This window comes from Oxyura jamaicensis, chromosome 1 (assembly GCF_011077185.1).
Source record: "Oxyura jamaicensis isolate SHBP4307 breed ruddy duck chromosome 1, BPBGC_Ojam_1.0, whole genome shotgun sequence".
NCBI classification, from domain to species: domain Eukaryota; kingdom Metazoa; phylum Chordata; class Aves; order Anseriformes; family Anatidae; genus Oxyura; species Oxyura jamaicensis.
The window spans coordinates 9,822,654-9,842,339 of NC_048893.1; the positions used below are offsets into that span (position 1 = coordinate 9,822,654).

General features: G+C 35.8%; 1 protein-coding gene across 8 annotated transcripts in view; it reads left to right on the forward strand.

Moving 5' to 3' along the window:
* Positions 1-19,686, forward strand: part of CACNA2D1 (calcium voltage-gated channel auxiliary subunit alpha2delta 1) — a 393,216-nt gene that overhangs the window by 225,713 nt on the left and 147,817 nt on the right. For all 8 annotated transcript variants that reach the window (XM_035343652.1, XM_035343643.1, XM_035343692.1 and 5 more), the window contains exon 6: positions 10,823-10,952. In XM_035343652.1, the coding sequence (XP_035199543.1) occupies positions 10,823-10,952 (130 nt within the window). The remainder of the gene's footprint in view (positions 1-10,822; positions 10,953-19,686) is intronic.

The window sequence follows — 19,686 nt, forward strand, 5'->3', positions numbered from 1 at the left end:
TTTCTTTCTTTCTTTCTTTCTTTCTTTCTTTCTTTCTTTCTTTCTTTTGGTTAAAAAACTAGGTGTCAGGTTTATATTCTTTTATTCAAATTTGCACAAGTCTACCCTTCTCCCAGATGAGTACAGTTTCAAGGCTGCAAAGAAAAATACATGATAATGAAATATATGACTGCCCCAAAGCTACCTCCTACTTGTGAAACAGAGTTATGAAATAATAATGGCAAGAGTGATAACTGTAGTTGTCAATGTCCTAAAAAGATGAGGAAGTTCTTAATGCAGAGAATCCTACCTTGAAGGCAGATCTGCACAAAAGAGCAGTGCTTGAAGTCTCCCCACGGAGGCTAAGTTTATGTCACATCACAGATCAAAATTCAGGCCTAAAGGCAGTGATTCATCAGTTTAATGGAAAATTGCTTCCTTGAAGATATTTCGTACTAATATCAAATGCATGACTGCTAACAATTACAGTGAATGCGGTGTAATTGTTTATTAGTAAATAACAGCAACTCAAAAATCTGAAATTGTTAGGGAGCGTTTATAGCATTGTAAGTAGTGATTTCTAGTGAGCTCTTTGTTGCCCAGTTCTAGATAACAATGCTATGTGAACATTTTCACGTCGCCTTTAAATGTGCTGGTCACATTGATTTTTTTTTTAAGTTGTACAAAACAAAACAAAAAAAGCCTTAATCTGACATTTTCATATGGTCGATTGAAGGCAGAAACAGGATTTGAAAGCTGCAAGTCATATCAAGAAACCTGTAATAGAGCAGTTACAGTATTTTAGTAAGTATTAAGAATCAAGATAACTAAATCACAAAAACTTTAAGTCATGTTTACAAATTTGAGAAGTGTAAAAAAGGAAAAATAAAATGTGCTGATAGCTGCGTCCTCTGTGGCTTCTGCTGGTCATAATTCTGCTTACTCATAATGTCAAATAAAACAAATGGCCAAATGAGCTCTTCATCATTTTTATGGCAGAGATAAGAGGTAAATATTGTTATTACAAATTGTCTTTAATATTCATTTTGTATATTGGACAAAGGAGACATGCTAAATTCCCCATTCTGGAAATACACAGTTGAAATTATTAGTTGATCAGGAGATTAATATGTAACCTTACTTTCCTCAGACGTCTGAGCAATGCTACATTGCTTGGAGATAAAATACCATATTGGCTTACTTGGAGATGCCTTCAGGGTAGTTTATCATCCCGAATATATCCCCATACAGGAAATAATACATGCATTGCTGTGTTGTGGGGTCTGCAGAGAGTTCCCTGTGGTTTGAGTTATCTGCAGTGCAGTTCCTCAGCTGTTTCTGCCTTGCTCCTGACTCTGGAAAAGAGAGTATTTCTGAACTAGTCAAAACCATCTGCAGAAGGCCAGATCACATTCGCTGGAGTTTCCACACACAACGTGCTCTGTCCCGATTATCTTTGCAGAATGGATAAAAAAGCAATAGCTTGAAGAATATATCTGTATCTAATATAAAGCATTTCATTTGTAGATGTTTATAAGTTGATGGTCAGTCTATTCTGTGAAGTATAAGGTTTTCATATTGTATCCAGCGTTAATCTTTCCCGCAGTTCTCCACATTAAAACCACTAGTTTCCTTTACTTGCCATAAATATGGCTAAGCAGCTACAGACAAGAGTTTCAGACTTGAAGCCTCTTGTTTTATGCAAGGTCCTTTACACTGCAGTTCTGCACCTGCATCACATCTTTCGAGACTTGGGCTGAATAGGAAATAATCTGAGGCTTTGGTTCAGAAACACTTCTTTCCCACCTGGCTGCAAAGGGCCACCTCTGCTTCTGCTTCTTCAGTTGTCTTCTGCCTTCTAGACTTTCTGAATGTTGGTGTGTGAGAAGTTGAATTACAGCTAATCCTGCAACTCTCATTTCCAGTGTGTACTGCTGGTAACTTTATTTTAATCCAGTGAGGAATCACAGTTGTCCAGATATTAGAACTTTTGAATTTGGCTTCAGCTGACCCTTTACAAAAGTATTTTCTTTTGCTGACAGTTTCTGTGAGTTCTTGCAGTATCTTAAAGCTGACCTGTTTCTTCTTCCTTTTTTTTTTTTTATCTTTTCATTTTCTTTTTTTCTGATGTGTTCCTCTTGAACAGAATGCCCTTCTAAAATTTCCTTCAGTCTCTGTGAATGTCATTCTTCTAATTTGTTGCATTTTTAAGTTTTCACCATACTAACATTATTTTAAAACCATATATACTTGCAGATATAACTGCATTATGGCAGTTAACTCAAATTATGACACTTCATTGAGTCTGCAGGGAAAGTCTGTGGTCCATATGTAACTCAGAGGTCAGTGTGTGGCTTTGTGTTACCTAATGCATTTTATCTATTGAGATACAGCTGGCATGTAGTTAGTGAAAAGCTGCATTATATTTATGTGAGCATGAATTAGTGAGTGATGTTTGTACAGCATTTAGAGCCCCATTAATCTTAACTCAGAGAATCACAGAAAAAAATAGATTAGGAGGATTTCTGGAGGTCATGTAGTCCAACCTTCTTCTCAAAGAGGTCTTTACTGTTGTTAATGTTGTTATTGACACAGAAGACTGACAAATTAAGAAGAAAGAGCAACAGCCAGTTGGTATGCTGTGAGATGTACAAAATCTGGACTCTAACCAGTATGACGAAGATAAGAATGTGCTGTGAAACAGGATCAGTCGATGGCTTAGCAAAGCATGGCAAAGACAACTTCATCAGATGAAAAAATCAGATTAATTAAATGTTCACAGTCAGTGGGTATTATGACTAATTCCTGATGAAGCATTAAGATGATTTAACAGTTCTTATTCTCAAGGGATATTATCTTTGATTGGATGTGGGGGTGGTGAAAGATAGTGCAATTTATTCCAATAACAGTAGAATAGTCTTTTCTGAACTGCTCGTAACATTTAAATCAGTTAAGACGTGCTTTTATACTAACATGACCGTACATATATATTTATATTCCTCATGGTGTCTCATGACATCATCTTGTCCAGTCAAGCCGCAGCCAAAGTCAGACCAGTCTGGGGCTGAGGCAGATAGTTACACCCAATACATGATATCTTAAGGGATGACAGGAAAATCACTCCTAGTGACCACCCTGGTCCTAAATCCCTGAGTTTTCTTAGAGCATCACCCCCTGTAGAAGAGAACCAGGTGAATTTGAGAGTTTCAGATGGGTTTACACATCATGACCCCTGAGCTCACGATGAGGATATGCTACCCAGGAGGGGTATGGAGATGTTGCCTGAGCCTGCAGGGATAGAATTAGCAAGTTCAAAGTACAGCTGGGATGGTCCATGGGATCAGATGGGATTGATCCAAGGGTGCTGATGTCATTATGAGGCAGCTCTCCATCTTCCTTGAAACACTGGGAGAGGTTCCTGATGACTGGAGGAAAAAAAAAAAGTCACACATCTATAGGAAGTCTTATGTGCCTAAATGTTTAAAATATGTATTTAATTTTGCCTGTCCTTGTAGTTACAGAGAATATTGGAGATGGAATAAATCAATTTTTACATATTGATGTGTTACAAAGCAGTCTTTACTTTGAGGTGAAGGTCAGCTGTAACCTGTAACAATGAGAAAACAACATAACTTTCAATTGCGGTTTGATTATTAAATAAGAAATCAAGATTTCAACATTAAAATTGTGTCAGATTTAGGAAAGAAAAGCTGACTGCATAGGTCTCTTTAAAATAAATTTCATTAATTGCTAATATACTCTGGTGACTTCAGATTTTCAGTCCCCCATCCTGATGCCTGATCTACTCTCCCTAGCCTCAACTTGTTAGGGCACTTACAAAATAGAGTCTCTCTATCTTTTTAAATCACAGGCATGTGTACAGTGAGATGCTTGGGTTCATCATGTTGAAAACAGGCTGAATCTTTCATTTTCCTGCTTGCAAAATTTTAGAGTAGTTTTATTTAATGATTTGCGCAAGGATAAGTCCTATGGATATGATTATAAAAAAAAAAAAGTGTATCAGTCTTTTTAAAGTTTATCTTGATGACAAGGATGATAAAATGCAGGTATAATCATTAGAAATTGCTGTTATAATTTTCATTAACTCCTTTATAACTTTTTTTTTCTTTTTTTTTTTTCTTTTTTTTTACAATCATTTTCATCTGTTCCTTTATAATGGGATTCACAGTTCAGCTACTGCAGGGCCAGAATTTCCCAGTCCTTATATTTGATAAGTGAATTAAATCAAGGATTCATTTATTCAAGAAAACATATATTCCATGATGCAATGAGTTTGGTGAGCAGGTTGAGATACAAAGAAAAGGGAAACACCACTATGACTGGGGTATATAGTATTTTTCTTGTGTACCTAAAAATTCTCATCAGGAGCTGCAAACCATGAATGTCTGATAAGTGAATGCATAAAGCAGGTTTTGAACCATCCATAAAAAAGAACATAGTTCTTTTTTAGAAGAGTATACGGGGACAAGTCTGTGAGAAGATATATGGAAATGATTATCAACAAAGGATAATTTGAATTCAGAGAAATAACTAAAGAGGCAAATAAATGCTTTTTAATTAGTTTGACTCTGAGTTTGGTACACGCTAAATTATTCAGTTGGCAGAATGCTGAAAATAAAATGACTGCTATAAAATACATTTTTTTTTAAAGAGGTAAGCACTGAATCCAGAGTTCCATTCATTTTCTTACTGATATCCAATAACCAGCTGCTGATTTCAAAGAATATGGAAACATTTAAAGCACTGCATGCATTCTAAATAAATTATCTTTGATAATGACATGCTAACATTTCCAAATGAAAATATTTCCCTATATGTTATGCCACCTAGGCCCGGTATATTATGTTTAACACCTCTGTTGTCTAACGGAAAGTGTAAGAATCTTTAAATTTGAAGCCAAATGTTTTCTTACTATAACTCTTGTTAGAATTTTGTCATTAGGAGCCTGGAGCAGACAGAAGGATGACGGTTTATTTAAAATCTTAATGTCGCCACATATAGACTGAAGTCACCCACTGACACACAAACAAAAATGAAGGAGACTGCAGTTCTATCACAACCACCTAAATTCCATTTGGCAATTTTCCCACATCTGGAAAATCACATATATTGAAAGGAAATAAATGAAAAAAAAAAAAAAAGTTATCAGCAGTGCAGTTATTAAATTCCCTAAAATACTATTGGGAATTTTGTAGCTGTTGGAAATGTAATCTAGCTGCCTTTTCAAAATGAATTTCAGTGTCATATCCTTAAAAAGGCGGTTCCCATCCTTTCCCTTTTGCAGGCATGCTGCTGAGCACTGTGCTTCAAGGAACTTGATATTTTACTCTTCACATCAGCCCCAGCTGCAACTCTTTAATGTATCTTTTTAAAGCAACATTACAGGCACTGCATATGTAGTTCTGTTGGATTATGTTATTGAGGGAATATTTAAACAAGCCAGCAAAAACAATTTTGAGTAAGGGGAGTAATAGCTGAATGAAGAGAGAATATGAGAGCATTTATTTCTAAAGCATTTATTTCTGTGAGTGGACAAAAAGTAGCGTAGACAGAGAGACTCTACTGTTTAAAATTTTTACTTGTAGAAATTTAAACAGATATTCAGAAATCAAGAAGGATCAAAATCCTAGATATAAAGATAAAAGCTTGGAAATCTGCAAGGAAAGATAAAAGGGAATGTCAACGGGAGAATTCTGGCTTCTCTGGATCCATAATAATTCTAATTCCATCTCTACATTCATTCTCTAAAATGTCACTGATACGTAGAGACTGTGAGGTTTATGCAAAGCACATTCCCTAGATGCTAGGACAGTGCAAAATACTAGCAAAGAATTCCTTTCTATTTTACATAAGCATGAAAAGCAGATGCCTTTGTTTCTTGCTGGATGTCTGTTCAGCAATTACCAAAATGAAATCTACCTTCTTGTTCTGTTGTTCTGCTGCTAAAACTGCTTTGATGCTTTCAGCAACTTGTACCTCATTTCTGAAAACAGTCTGCCTTCAGAAAACAACTGAATGTTTCATTTAGCTTTTTGTTTGTTTGTTTGTTTCACTGGTGGTATTAATGAATGAAAGCTGTTTTCTGATCTTCAGTTTTAAGCAGCTACAAGAAGCAGAAAAAAAAAGTGTTTTATATTTATAGAGAAAATACTTCTAATTTCTGCAGTAAGACAGTGCATTTCTACTAAATGAAAATGTACTAGTATAGATATGAATTCCACTTATTTTCATATAACTATGATGGTATTGCTATGATGGCTGCATGGGTCCTGGAGCAATCTGGTCTGGTGGGAGGTGTCCCTGCCCATGGCAGGGTCATTGGAACTGGGTGACCTTTAAGGTTCCTTCCAAACCAAGCCATTCTGTGATTCTGTGATGATAAAAAAGTAACTGAATGCTGTGAAAAAGAATCAGAATACGTTTAGGTGAAGTGAAATGAGCAGCTAAACTATGTCTAAATTCCTAGAACCGGTTTTATTTCATTTTCATTTAATGGCAATTTGCTTTGCTATGCACATCTTCCTGTGATACTTCTTGGCATAAAGCTTCCAGTTGCTATATGAACATAAATTAGTTTATGTTCACAAAGCCCTTGAGAGAGTACTTGCATTATTTCAAGTATGTATTTGGCTTATAAAATCACAGTTGGAATCACAGAATGGAAGATAACCTCGATTTTATGTTATATCATGCCATAAGTGATTTAGCCAAGATCACAAGGAATGTCTACAGAAAAATCCACTTCACACGGATCTTATCTGCAATATCATTTTCCCTTTATTCTGAGAGACAACTACAGACACACAAGAAAAAGAAAGAAAAAAAGAAAAAGAAGAAAAAAAAAAGATTAAAAAAAAGAAAGCATTTAGATTGTGCAAATGTGAACTTAAAGGAGAAATGGCTTTTAACAGCTTTACAAGGAACAGAGAAATGGTTCTGGAGATTCATTTCAGCGAAATGAATGAGCTATTTTGCTGACTGTCAGTGGTAGGTAACAACATAATTCAATAAGTGAAGACCAGGTTTGAATAGACAGAAAATTAATCTTCAGTCACCATTTCATGTGGGATTTTCTTGTGCCAATATTGATTGCATTTCAGTTTCTGACTTGAGAGAAAAGTTATTTTGAGTTGGATTTTAATTACATTCACATACCAGATTACTTTTATTCAAAATAGGTGCTTTGCTACTTTCCTGAAAACAAAGTTTAAATGGTTATTAAAGTTGTAATAACCAGTGCAGCAATCTAGTCAGGCTTTTCACAGAAATACCAGATGTAAACAATTATCAACACTGGGGTTTTCCTTTTCCATCTTTTCTAATCTATTTCTAATATAAAAGTAGCTTACTTATAATTCATATATTTGGCAGCTGAAAACTAAATAATTCTTACCTTATATAGAAGGATCCACTACAAATATTAAATGTGTAAGGCCTTGCACAGCATCGGTGTTGCTGGCCAATCTGTTCACTGAGTGCAACGCTAATTTGCCTTCAGTGTTTCTGAACACTGTTGTCTTCAGATCTCTTTCAGACACCTTTAGATTTAATAGCAAAATTAATGCCATGTGAAGGGAACTACAGAGCTTTTAGAGGATTTCACCATTTCTGGGTTTGGGGGCAGACATATACATGGTTTCGCAGTTGTACATCACAAACTACTCCCAGGAGGTCAACAACAAGGACGTAAAAGCTTCTGAGTTGTTATAGGTAGTTTTGGTAGATTCCCTGCCCTGCACCATGCTCACAGAGGTAGTTACAAAATACAGTTTGGGTGGAGAAGGTGAATCACTTAAATCAAAACAGTAATAATAATTGAAGAGGTTTTAGAATGTTTTTGTTTTGGTATTGTGGAATATTGGTTGGAAGAACAGAATCTCAGTCTTTACACTGGGCATTGTTTTGTCGGCACTTGGTATGTGCGCTGTTGTAAATGTGGGAAATAGACTTTGTATTTGAAAATTTAAGGTGTTCAGGTGGATTAGTTCTTTCAGCTTCACCATAGTCAAACATTGGTAGTAGACTTGAAGCTTCTTCCATAACACATGAGTTACAGGAAGGACTGAAGGCTAGTATCTATTACTCAGAATGAATGTCCAAGCACTGATGAAAGTTTAATGTTCAGATGCTTCAGAAATTTCTATAAAAATGTAAATGTACTGTGGTATCAAGTCCACCTTATAGTATGGACCTTATGGTATACCCCCTTTCTCTTTCCATTCCCCCTCCCTAAGCATTCATTGTGGAAAATTAGTTGGAAAAATGACACCAACTGATTGTGGTATTTAATTGTAATAATATGGCTTGATGACCCCCATCCCCCCCCCCCCTTTTTTTTTAATCTGAAGTGTTCTGTGAAAGTAACAGGAGATTGCGGTTGGCACTAATTTCTAAAATAGTGTGATAGGTTCTTTTAATCAATTGGTTTTCAGGCAGGAGAGAAATTTTCTTACACAAATGATTGACTGTTGAGACTGCATTTGCAGAATCAGGCAAACTCATTACCTTGAGCAGCACAAAGCCAAAAGATAACGTGTGAAAAGAACTCCAGAATTTGCTTAATGTTGCACAGCATTCCAGTTCTGGGAAATTAATAAATAGTGTCTAATATTGTAGGAATAATAGTAATAATAAAGTAAAAATTAACCCAAATTACATTACCTAAAGTTATCATAATGCTGTGTCATTTCAAGTTATAGAACACACCAGCTATTACTGATCCTGGCTCCAGTTTACAAACTTCAAAGTAAGCTGTAATGGTGTTACCATCTGGTAAAGTTTTACATGGTACAAGCATTTGCTACGTTTCCACATCCCAAAGCTAAAACACTACTTTCTTAGAACCATCTACATGCAGAATTGTTGTATTCAGAAGTCTTCTGGCAGCCTCCAAACCTCCAAACACCAAGTAGATGTGCCTGCTAGAATTATTAATGAAAACAGCCTGCAGGAAAGTAAACAGCATCATCTTGCCTTAGGTTTTCCAAGGAGAATAATGTTAAGTAATTAGTGCATTGTATCAATTTCAGTTATTTAATGTCATAATACATATGAATTAAAAAGATCATCCCTTACTTTGAGTATTCAGACTTGTGGATTCCCTTCTGTCTCATCCATCAGAGCTGGGTTAAGGGATAAGAAACAAGCTTAACTTCCTAGCATAAGATATGGTAGCTATGCTGCATTAAAAAAAAAAAAAAAAAAAAAAAAAAGTCAGAATTAGTGCCCACTTTATTTTCTTCCAGAAGTTTAATAGACTTGCATTGTGATATGTAGCTCACCTAATTCTAGACAGCTATGTTACAGGCGCTTACATCTAGGGTAACTGCCCTATGGCTACCTTTATTGTTGATGGAAAGAAGGAGGCACTTTGGAGACATGAGTCATATCATGGGAAAATAGGTATCTAATTAAGATGTGATGAATTGTACTCTAAAAGTGCCTATTTCTCTTCATTGACTACGACGGCAGCCTGGGGTGATTAACTCACATGTAGGCTGCTATGTTGTTGAAATCAGTGGATGTCACTGTTTGGATGAGTTCTGCCCTTAGTGTTTCCAAAGGAAACCACCTCTGAAACCTGTCTGATACTGCAGCTTACTTCAGGCAGCATTTGAACCTATATTTACAATAACTTTTTTCCATGGTCCTGTGATGAAGCAGATGAGGAAACTGCAGTTTAATTAGGATATTTTGTGGGTGAATTGAAATTCAGCTGTCTGTATTGATACGGGGTAATAGACACAGTGGCAGTATATAACGAATAGCCTCAGCCCACATATGTGTGCCTGGCTCACCAGATAGATGCTTCTTTGTCAGCACTATTTTTCAAGTATATTAATTTTTTTCAAAAATGATGACTTTGTAGTATTAAAAAGATCCATATAACTGCCTGCAATTGCTGGCCTAAGTAATCATGTGGTATCATAGCTGACTCATTATTGATTTAAGTGGCATGCCATGCTCATGCCATGGAGACTCCTGTTCAGTCTGCAGCTGAGGCAGGTGAAGATACTACCCTTTTCTCTTTGATCTTCACTATCTCTTTGGTTTCCATACTTCATACAAGTTTTGTAACTGAGTTTAAAAAAATAAAAAAGGTCTGTTTCACAAAATTTCTAAAACCTAGTCCAAATGACTGAGTAGATTGAAAGGAATCAAGAAGCAGTGGTGCACACAGGTGAGGGAGGATGGAAACCTGAGGCAGGCCAATGGTGGTGAGCACCTGAGTGTTTGGGAGCCTTTCCACCCAGGCAGCTGTAGCCAGAAGAGTACGACATTTCCTCAAGACTTATTAGTAACATAAACCAATTAATAAAATGTGTGAAAATCAGAACTTATGAAAAGGCTTCATTACCTGTCTCTGTCTCGTGTGTGCCTCACTGTTTCTCAAAAAATATATTTATGAAATGTATTACTGATGTCATTTTAGATTTGTGATTTAACTATATAATCTAAACAAATAAAATTGAGATATTCACTATTTAAGATTCAGTACAAAATATTACAAGTAATAAAGGATAATATAGTTGCCTTTTGTTATGGGTGTAAAAATTCCATGAGCTTATGAAATTAGGTTTATAAGGTGTTAGGCTCTCATTTTGCTTTTGCAGCTTTTCATTTCACCGAGTTCCATTGGATGACTTGTAATTCATAATGAATTATACACAACATTTCTGGACCTGAAGCCAATAAATATGTTTATACAGAAATGCAAAATTTTAGCTATAAGAGAAAGTCTATGAGTCTGTCTTATAAAAAGAGGAATTGTTTTTAGCATACCTTGTAATACTTTGTACTTCATATGTCTTTCTTTAAAAAGCCTGAAAAGAATGACACTGAATCTGGCAGCCAGAGAATCAGACCAGTATTTGAAGAAGATCCTGTTTTCCGACGGCAAACGTCTTACCAACATGCAGCAGTCCACATACCAACAGATATTTATGAAGGCTGTAAGTAGCACGTGAACAAAGTGATTTTACTATAATATTAAGCTTATTATTTGTGTCCCATTCTTCAACAAAAATAACTCCCACACCATTTTTTCATCTCTGTTTTTAGTACAGATGTTGAGACTGTCTTTTTTCCTTCCTTTAATGATGCTTCAGATATGTGCTCTATTAGGCATATGATTCATCTTACGAGTTAGGTGGAGCCATAATTAAAGAGAACTATTAGAGAAGGATCTGAATTTCTGAAATTGAACTGGAGGTGAAAGAAAATTCTTACATATTTTAATTTTCATATCCATTCTTTCTCTGTGCTGTGTTCTTACTTAATATAAATAATTCTTGACAGTTCTTTACATGGCTTTGACCTCAGGCAGAGATGAGTACTGAAATCATTTCTAAGTATCCCAAAAGCATATACGGTTCAAGCAAATAACATGCTGTGCAAGATGGTAGTACTTACATTGCATGCACTGCATTTCCAGAACTGTAGTAACAGATTAGCATAAAATTTGAATAAACTCTTTCTAAATAGTGTTAAAATAAAATATATTTACAAACATATATTGTGAAGGAGTTTTTAATTGTAAAAGCATTTCATAATTTGGTATTTAAGTTATCTTTCAGGATTAATTTATTTTTTTCCCATGTTCATTGTATAGAAAAAAATCTTTATCCGTTAAGAAGACATTTCAGCATTCAAAATGGCTGCATAATTTTAAAAAGAAGGGAGGAAAAATGGAATAATGGAAAAATGGAAATCCACATTTTTTCAGTTCATTGTTTAGGGTGCTAATTTCAAATATGCAGCCTTTCTCCTCTTTCAAAATCTCATCAAGGAGAAAAAGACCCTGATGTGACCTGAGCTCTTTAAAATTCATGGCCACCGTTCCTTGTGGCTTACATAAATGACACAGGGATGAAAATGGAAATGTCAGTGTGATGGGGGAAAGAATCATAGTAGCTGCTATTCTTATATGGTGTGCTTGAATGACAGACCTAGAGGATTACTCTGGGATTCTGGCTTTAATGAATGGTAAAGTGCACCTTAATTGCAGGATTACAGGGAAGAGACAGGCCGTTTCCTTTGCTTTTTTATTTTTATTTTTTTTTTCAGTGTATTGATACTTTGCTGTTAAACTGTTACAAAAGCTTGTCTGTAATCATAAGGATTTTTTAACGTCATGTGAATTTTAATATGTCTGTCATCATAACACTATGTAAAATGGATTGTTGTTCTGTCGAATTTAACACTGTAGGTAGTATTCCTAAGAACACTTATGTCCCTTAAAAACAGTGCTAGGTTGTGTTACTATACAGACCCCTTAACCTAAAAATGAAGACAGACCATGACTTCCATAGGGGGGTTGCAATTTCAGTATCTAATGAAATGACAATCAAACATGGAAATGTGAATCTCTTGAGACAGGTATCTGCATATGCAATATATATGGATCACAAGAAATTAATGATTCTTTGGGTCTAGCTATCATGTTAACTACCAAAGATGTGGTAGTTAAATGACTAATATGCTAAATGAGTTTGATTTAAAGAATGGGAAGCCTAAGAAAGTATAATCAGTAATTCTGTGTCAGCAAAAACGTCATGTAGCGTAGAAACTGGCTAACTTCCTCTCACACAGCTACAGATGGTGTTTTCAGAAATAACAAATTGGCAATACCTGCAAAAGAAAGTGGATTTCATATCAGTAAACCCAAAATTGTCACCAGGTTTATTTTATAGTGGCAAAATTCATGTGTCATCTGAAACACAGGGAGCGATTGGAATGTAGTTATCCAACAATAGATTTCTAAAACTAGAGTTTAATTTTCTCAAGCAATATTATCTGCAAGAAATGTTTATGACTCTAGAGAGTGATAACCTGTCTTGATCACTTTTGTCATTTTCCTTCCTGTTCACATTAGATAAACTGTCATTTTTTGATAGAGATTTCAGTGACTACTACAGTAGGAACAGTTGTACATTTGGAAAATAGTTTGTAATTTCTCTTGTGAAATTCTGAATGTGTGGATCCATCCTCCACTTGGCCCTTTAAAGCTGGGAAACTGTTTTAGCCAGTAACTCTCAAATGGAGTGCCACCTATTGAAACCTGACAAACTAGTATGTGCTATAAAATAATGTGCTTTGGTTAGCTACATATACAGTGATTTGCTTATTTTGAATAAATAAGTTTCACCATATAAATATAAATCATAAAACTACAAAAAAAAACAACATATAAATATAAATAATAAAACTACATCCATTCACTACATCGAGGTTATTACTTTGTCACTTATTTAACTGCAAATAGAAATATCATGAAACCTATTTTTGTTTTGTCTTCTCTGCTTTTGGTGCCAAAACCTCAGTGGAAAGAGGGTAAAGTCTAGGGAATTTGATTATTTGCCTGTATCTGAGGATTATAGTCCCACTGCCAGAGAGGTCAACCCCAATAAAATGGACCCAAATTGGACTTTAAATTCCATATTTTTCAAGAGTTCTATTTAGGTCTTGAAATAAAATCAATGTGCTACTGAAAACAGAACAGACCCTCAGGACAGCTTTCTACTACATGCACTGGGAATTAGTCATGCATCTCCTATTAATAATAACAGAAGTTTAATTTCCAAATCCCCACTGAAACTGTACTCTGCTTATCCCTAAGCAGAATATGGGAACTGCAGGCCAGAGGAAATCCTAAACACAAGGCAAGTAAGGCTAATCTGCCTGGTGGATACCACCGTACATTGTCCTCCTTGCCTGAGATGGATAACATACAGATGCATAATGCTACAGTGGTTGCTCTAAGTAGAGGTCAGTGCTTTTGTTACAGATTTAGAAAGGGTGCTGGTCAAAGCACAAGAACAAGGGCTGCTTTTTTTTGGTGTGGTTACTCCTGCTTCATTTCTCCTAAGTCTGAAATTTAAATGTTACTTCCACATGTCACTGTTCGATTATCACTGAAGAGTTTGATTGATGTGTCAGATTGACAATGCTTATATGCAGAGAATAATGTCTTGAACACGATGACTTAAATTCGAATATGTTTGGACAGCTACCAGCATAAGGAAGACTTCACCCGCTGAGCCTGTTAGAACTGTCATAAACAGAGTTACAATTAAAAGATGGATTCCATAGCTTAATTATCTTAAAATATAAATACTGTTCATATCATCCTTTTATTGGGAGAGCAGTCCAAATTTTGCTCCTCCCTAAAATCTCCTAGGATGTGTATTGTTTTTTTAATAATGGGTTTGATAGTGGGAATCAGTTTTGTAGTGGTGCATCCTATCTGTGAAAATTCAGTTGTTGATAAAATGTTTTGACATAATAGTGCTTAGTGTGGGGAGGCAATCAAAACTTTTAGAAATAACTTACATTTTCTGTTTTGATGACTGACTTTTATTATCATCTTTGACAGGAATTTTTATTGTTTTGAACAATTTCTGAAAATGTGGGGTATCTCAGGCCACAAGCATGTAATGAACATAAGGATTACTGTTCATTCTATTTTACTTATTTATAATATTTTCAATCATTTTAATCAGTAAGATATTTGTGAAAAAATGCAGAGTGAAGTGGACCTTTAAATGAATTTTCAGTGTTAGCCTGTTTTAAATACCAAACACTATGGCTTGGGGTAAGTGTTAAGCAAATGTTAGTTACAGCTAAATCCCTAAGTACTCCTAGACTGCCTGGCTGGTTGAATATTAAACCTGGAAGGAAAATACTGATGCATAAGCCTAAACAAAGAGCTCTAGGGTCAGTATAGCTTTTTATGTTCTGACAATTACGATTTAAATTAATATTTTTATCCAAATAGCTTATTAAAGCTTCCTGAATGAAAATGTTTTAACAAAAGCAGCAAAAAATAGCTTTTTTTAACTTGATGAAAATGCTTCCTTCTCTCAGAATTCAGAAGGTCGAACGACTTGAATGCTACCCTCCCTCATGAGGCGTTTCGGTACTTGGATTACATTAGATTTATTGGATGATCTAGCATATTTGCATGACATCAGGTTTACCATGACTTGTCTTAAATTTTCAGTTTCAGATGACAAGGTAGGATAAAGAAAGATGGTTTTGTAACCAACCTTAATTTATTACTTCTTGAAAAACCTGATTTTGTCGAAACCGATCTTGTATACTAGCTATAGATGACAAAAAAAAAAAAAAATAGAAAAACATAGTATTTTTATATCATCCTAGATTATTTTGGAAGACTGTCCCTGTTCCTGAGTTATTACAGATAGACACAATACTGCTAAACTGTCATCTTTGCTTAAACAAAAAATTGATAGCAGTACATTTTTTTTTAACATCTCCAGATAGATGGTGGTAGAACATTTTGATGTTTCTGTATTGTATGTGTTTGCTTTTCTGTTGAAGCTGAAAACTGTGAGGGGTGCATGGTGGGACCAAAGAACAAAAAAGGAAGGAGGGTGTCGTTGATTTAGCGGCTTCATAAACTGTTGTGATGTTGATGCATCAGGTGATTACTTAGGAGGCCAAACCAGAAATCGTCCGTATCATAAGAACTGTAACCAACTCTCGTTCTTCTTGGAGAGTATCTGTTCTAGATGCCCCCTGGCAGCGATACCACAGCCATTATTTCATTTTTTTTCCTGTACTCTTGCTTATTTGAAATCTATAGTAAGGCTGGTTATTAGCTTGAATTGTAAATGTTTCCAGTGTTGCTTCACACTATTATGACTTGGCAGAGTCATAATCTACCAGAATATGGTAGATAGATAAATTTTACTTTCTAAATGTTAGTATGAACAGCCAAATATGATTCTTTTTTATTTATAATTATAAATCACAATTCTGATTTAACTGTCAAGTTTAGGTGAGTGCTGTAACTCATATATGGAAGAAGGAATGGAGGTTAAAGAGGAGCCTATTTTTTTTTCTCACTTATCTTAAATCCAGAGAAAGGTTAATTTATTTGTTTTGTTTGTTTGTTTGGGTTCTTTTTAAAAATAAGCAAAGACAAACATTCTGAATTTGTGGGCCTTAGCTGTGACCCTAACTGTTTGCTGTGAGTTATTTCACAGTGAGCCCATTGGGAAGCATCAGCTACCAACCTTTTTATATTATGTCATTCCTGTTCTTTTAACTAGGAGTTCATCTACATGGGTCTTTGGAATGATACAGTATTTTTAGATACTCAAAGGATGTAATTTACTATTGGGTTGATGTTTTTAACATCATGATGATGTGGATGTGAGGAGCCATACCAGAAGTCAGCCCCATTAAAACTGGTTATTATGGTTCTCATGTCAACAAAATAGAAGTCCCTACAATGAAGAGATTTTTCAGGCCTTTTCTCTCCAAAGTTCTTTAATTTTGAAAACAGGATTTTAGATATAAGGGTAGAAGGTTGCAAAACATCATTGCATTCCTATTTTTTTTTTTTTAACTGTGTAAGATTAAATCGTTATGTTTGTAATAAAATGTGTGTAATAAATGTGAAAAATAATGTGGTGAATTGAATGCAGAGTATCATCATCATTCTGTGTGGCTGCATTTCATGGCGTATTTCTTGACCATCAAATACGGTATGTATCCAGAATTATCTTGGACATAATAGAAAGTCCAGGGATTCCAGTATTTGTTAGGCTGCTTGACTGAGTAATACATGTTTAAGCTCTATATATTGCCAAAATCTATTTTGGGAGCCAGATGATTACTGCTGCTCCTCAGATCTCTTTCCATTGCTTCTGCAATATTTCCCCTCTTATATGCAGCTTGGAATAACAACTAGTATTGAATCCTCTTGTACCAAGATGGGAAATTTGGCTCTGCAGTAAGGTTGGCCATGTTCTTCTGGTAATAATAGCTTAACAGTGAAAATTGCATTATAAAATACAGACTGTAAAGCAGAACACTCTGAATTTCAGTACTTCTTTACTATTGGAAACATTTTTTAAAAAGACAATTTTAAAAAAAGATTGCAATTGATTCTGGTGTGTGGAATTCTCCCTATGCAGAAACCAGTGCAAGGATTCATGACGTTGTAAGTCTGGTTTAGCTTTGCAAAATAGGTTGATATGGAGTGTATTTGTTGCCTCAGCCTTGTGTTTGTCCTCCTGGAAGGGAAAACCATTTTTTCATCTACATTACCTGATAGATGGCCGTGAGGACGTGAGGGATGGCAGTTTTGTTCTTGAACCTGCTATATACAGTGAAGAATGACCATCAGGAGGTTACTCTGGCTTTTTGTGAGTGTAAATTCACAGCACATGCAAGTCCCTTAGAATTCACCAGAATCTTTGTATAATCTTTTTTTTTTTTTTTTTTTTTTTTTTTTTTTTTTAAACTGTGTCCAGAGAACTGTAAGGAAATATTTGTTAGCTCAAAATAAAACTAAATGTTTAAATGAGAGTCGGTCTTTGCCAAAAAAGTAGATGTGAAGTATGACCACTGTGTGGAACACATGCTGAACTACTTGAAATAATGTCTAGAAAGAAGATACTGATTCATGCTAAGCACTTCATGGGAAAAAATGAAAGGTGTTTGTCTAAAGGACCTTAAAACCTAATTTAAATGGAAGTATGAGAGGACTGATTTTTAGTTACCTTGAAAGTCTGTTAAGGTTTTGTTTTCCTTTCTAGTAAAGAACTTCCTCCAAACCCACCCTCCCCCTGAATCCACCCTCTTGTACCTCCTCTTTCTGAGCGTTGCAAGGGAGTGGGTAATGGGGGCTGTGGTCAGTCCCTAATGCTTTGTCTCTGCTGCTCCGTCACTCCTTCACAGTCCCTCTCTGCTCCACGTGGGGTCCCTCCCACGGGATGCCGTCCTTCTGAACTGAGCCTGTGGGGGTTGCCCACAGGCAGCAGCTCTTCAAGAACTGTTCCCACACAGCTCCATCCCAGGGGGTCCGTGCCCCAGGAGCAAACTGCTCCAGCATGGGTCCCCCACGGGCAGCAGCTCCCCCCAGACCCCCTGCTCCTGCGTGGGCTCCTCTCCACGAGCTGCAGCTCCGGCCCGGGGCCTGCTCCTGCGGGGGCTCTCCATGGGCCGCAGCCTCCTCCAGGCCACCTTCCCCACTGGGGGCTCCTCCAGGGGCTGCAGCGTGGAGATCTGCTCCATGTGGGACCCATGGGCTGCAGGGGGACAGCCTGCTCCACCAGGGGACTCTCCACAGGCTGCAGGGGAACTGCTGCTGTGTGCCTCCTGTCCTCCTTCTGCACTGATCTTGGGGCCTGCAGGGCTGGTTCTCACCATTTCTCATTTCTGTCTCTTCCAGCTGCTGTGGTGCAGCATTTTTTTCCCCCCTTTCTTAAATCACCTCTTTCAGTGAGAGGCACAACCAATGTCGCTCACTGGCTCTGGCCAGTGGCAGGTCCCTTTTGGAGCCAGCTGGAGCTGGCCCTGATGTAACATGCTCTCCCTGCAGTCCCCCAGCTATCAAAACTTTGCTATGTGAGCCCAATACAATAGTTTTGTTTGTTTGTTTGTTTGTTTGTTTTCTCTACAGAAGCATTCTTTCTACTCATTAAGATTATTAGAACTGTATTGGTAGTTAGTCTTGTTTTTAATAGCAAATAAGTTTAATAGACTTACTATGATCTGAGTGTTGAAAGATTTCCCCTTGGAAAGGAAATTGTTTTTCAGCTTTGAAATTAAAAAAAGAATTTGAAAACTGTAAAACCCATTATTAAATAATTTTTCCTCACATTTCAGGAGTGTTGAATTTCTTGCTTGTTGTAACAAAGCTGTGAATTTTACTCTGTTAATGGCAGTCTGGCTATGAATTATTTATTTATTTAATTTATAAATTTATAATTTACTTATTTATTTATTTTTCCTTTTATGTTGACTAAAAATTACACCCCGGGGTTATTGGGGGTTATTGGACTTTACTTCAGAAAAATAATAATATTTTTAAAAAAATGAATGAAAGTTGTTATATTATAGATAGATGTACAGAAGATAAAAAATAAGATAGATTTTATTCTGAAAAAATATACATTATATTAGATTAAATATTGAAAAATAAATGGAAGGCAATAGCTTAAAAATATGGGTAGGGTTTAAACCTCTTGACAAATGCAGGTGGGTAGTTTACCAAAAGACCGTAAAATCAGCAGTGGGTGAATGAATGCGTACTGTAACTGTAGCATCTATGTTAGCATGTTATCCAGCATTGTCCTTATTATTAATATTTTGCAATGAGCATCGCCTTCACAAGTGATATGTTTCGGTTTTAGTTTATAAGTCAGGAAGATAGATAGTCAAGGGGAAAGACAAGGAACAGTTTTCATGTAGATGTGTGTATTTGAATATCCTTGGAGGAAATGGCTTTTTGTGTGTATGTCCAATATTCAGAGCCTGTAGAGCTTATAACAACAAGGAGAATATAACTTAAGGATGTGGTTACTATTTTTTTTTTCAGCTTTACTTGTCTTCATTCTTTCTGCTGTATAAATTAATTTCCAATCATAATTATTAAGAAGGAATAATGCATACTTTTATCATAAGGCATTTCTCTAGCAAAGCATAAATCACAGATTTTTTCCCGCTATTGGGAGATATTTATTGAAGTTTGGACAGTGTAATTTAAATGTAGGCATTTCTATTTATTTATTAAAAGAGTATTTAAATAGTTAATACTACTCTACTAGTAACTTGCAATTTGTACTTTATTCATATGTGTTCATTGCAGAATAAATTACATTTTCTTCTGTGTATCATGAAGTTATTTTGCATCAGTCAATTGAAAGTCAG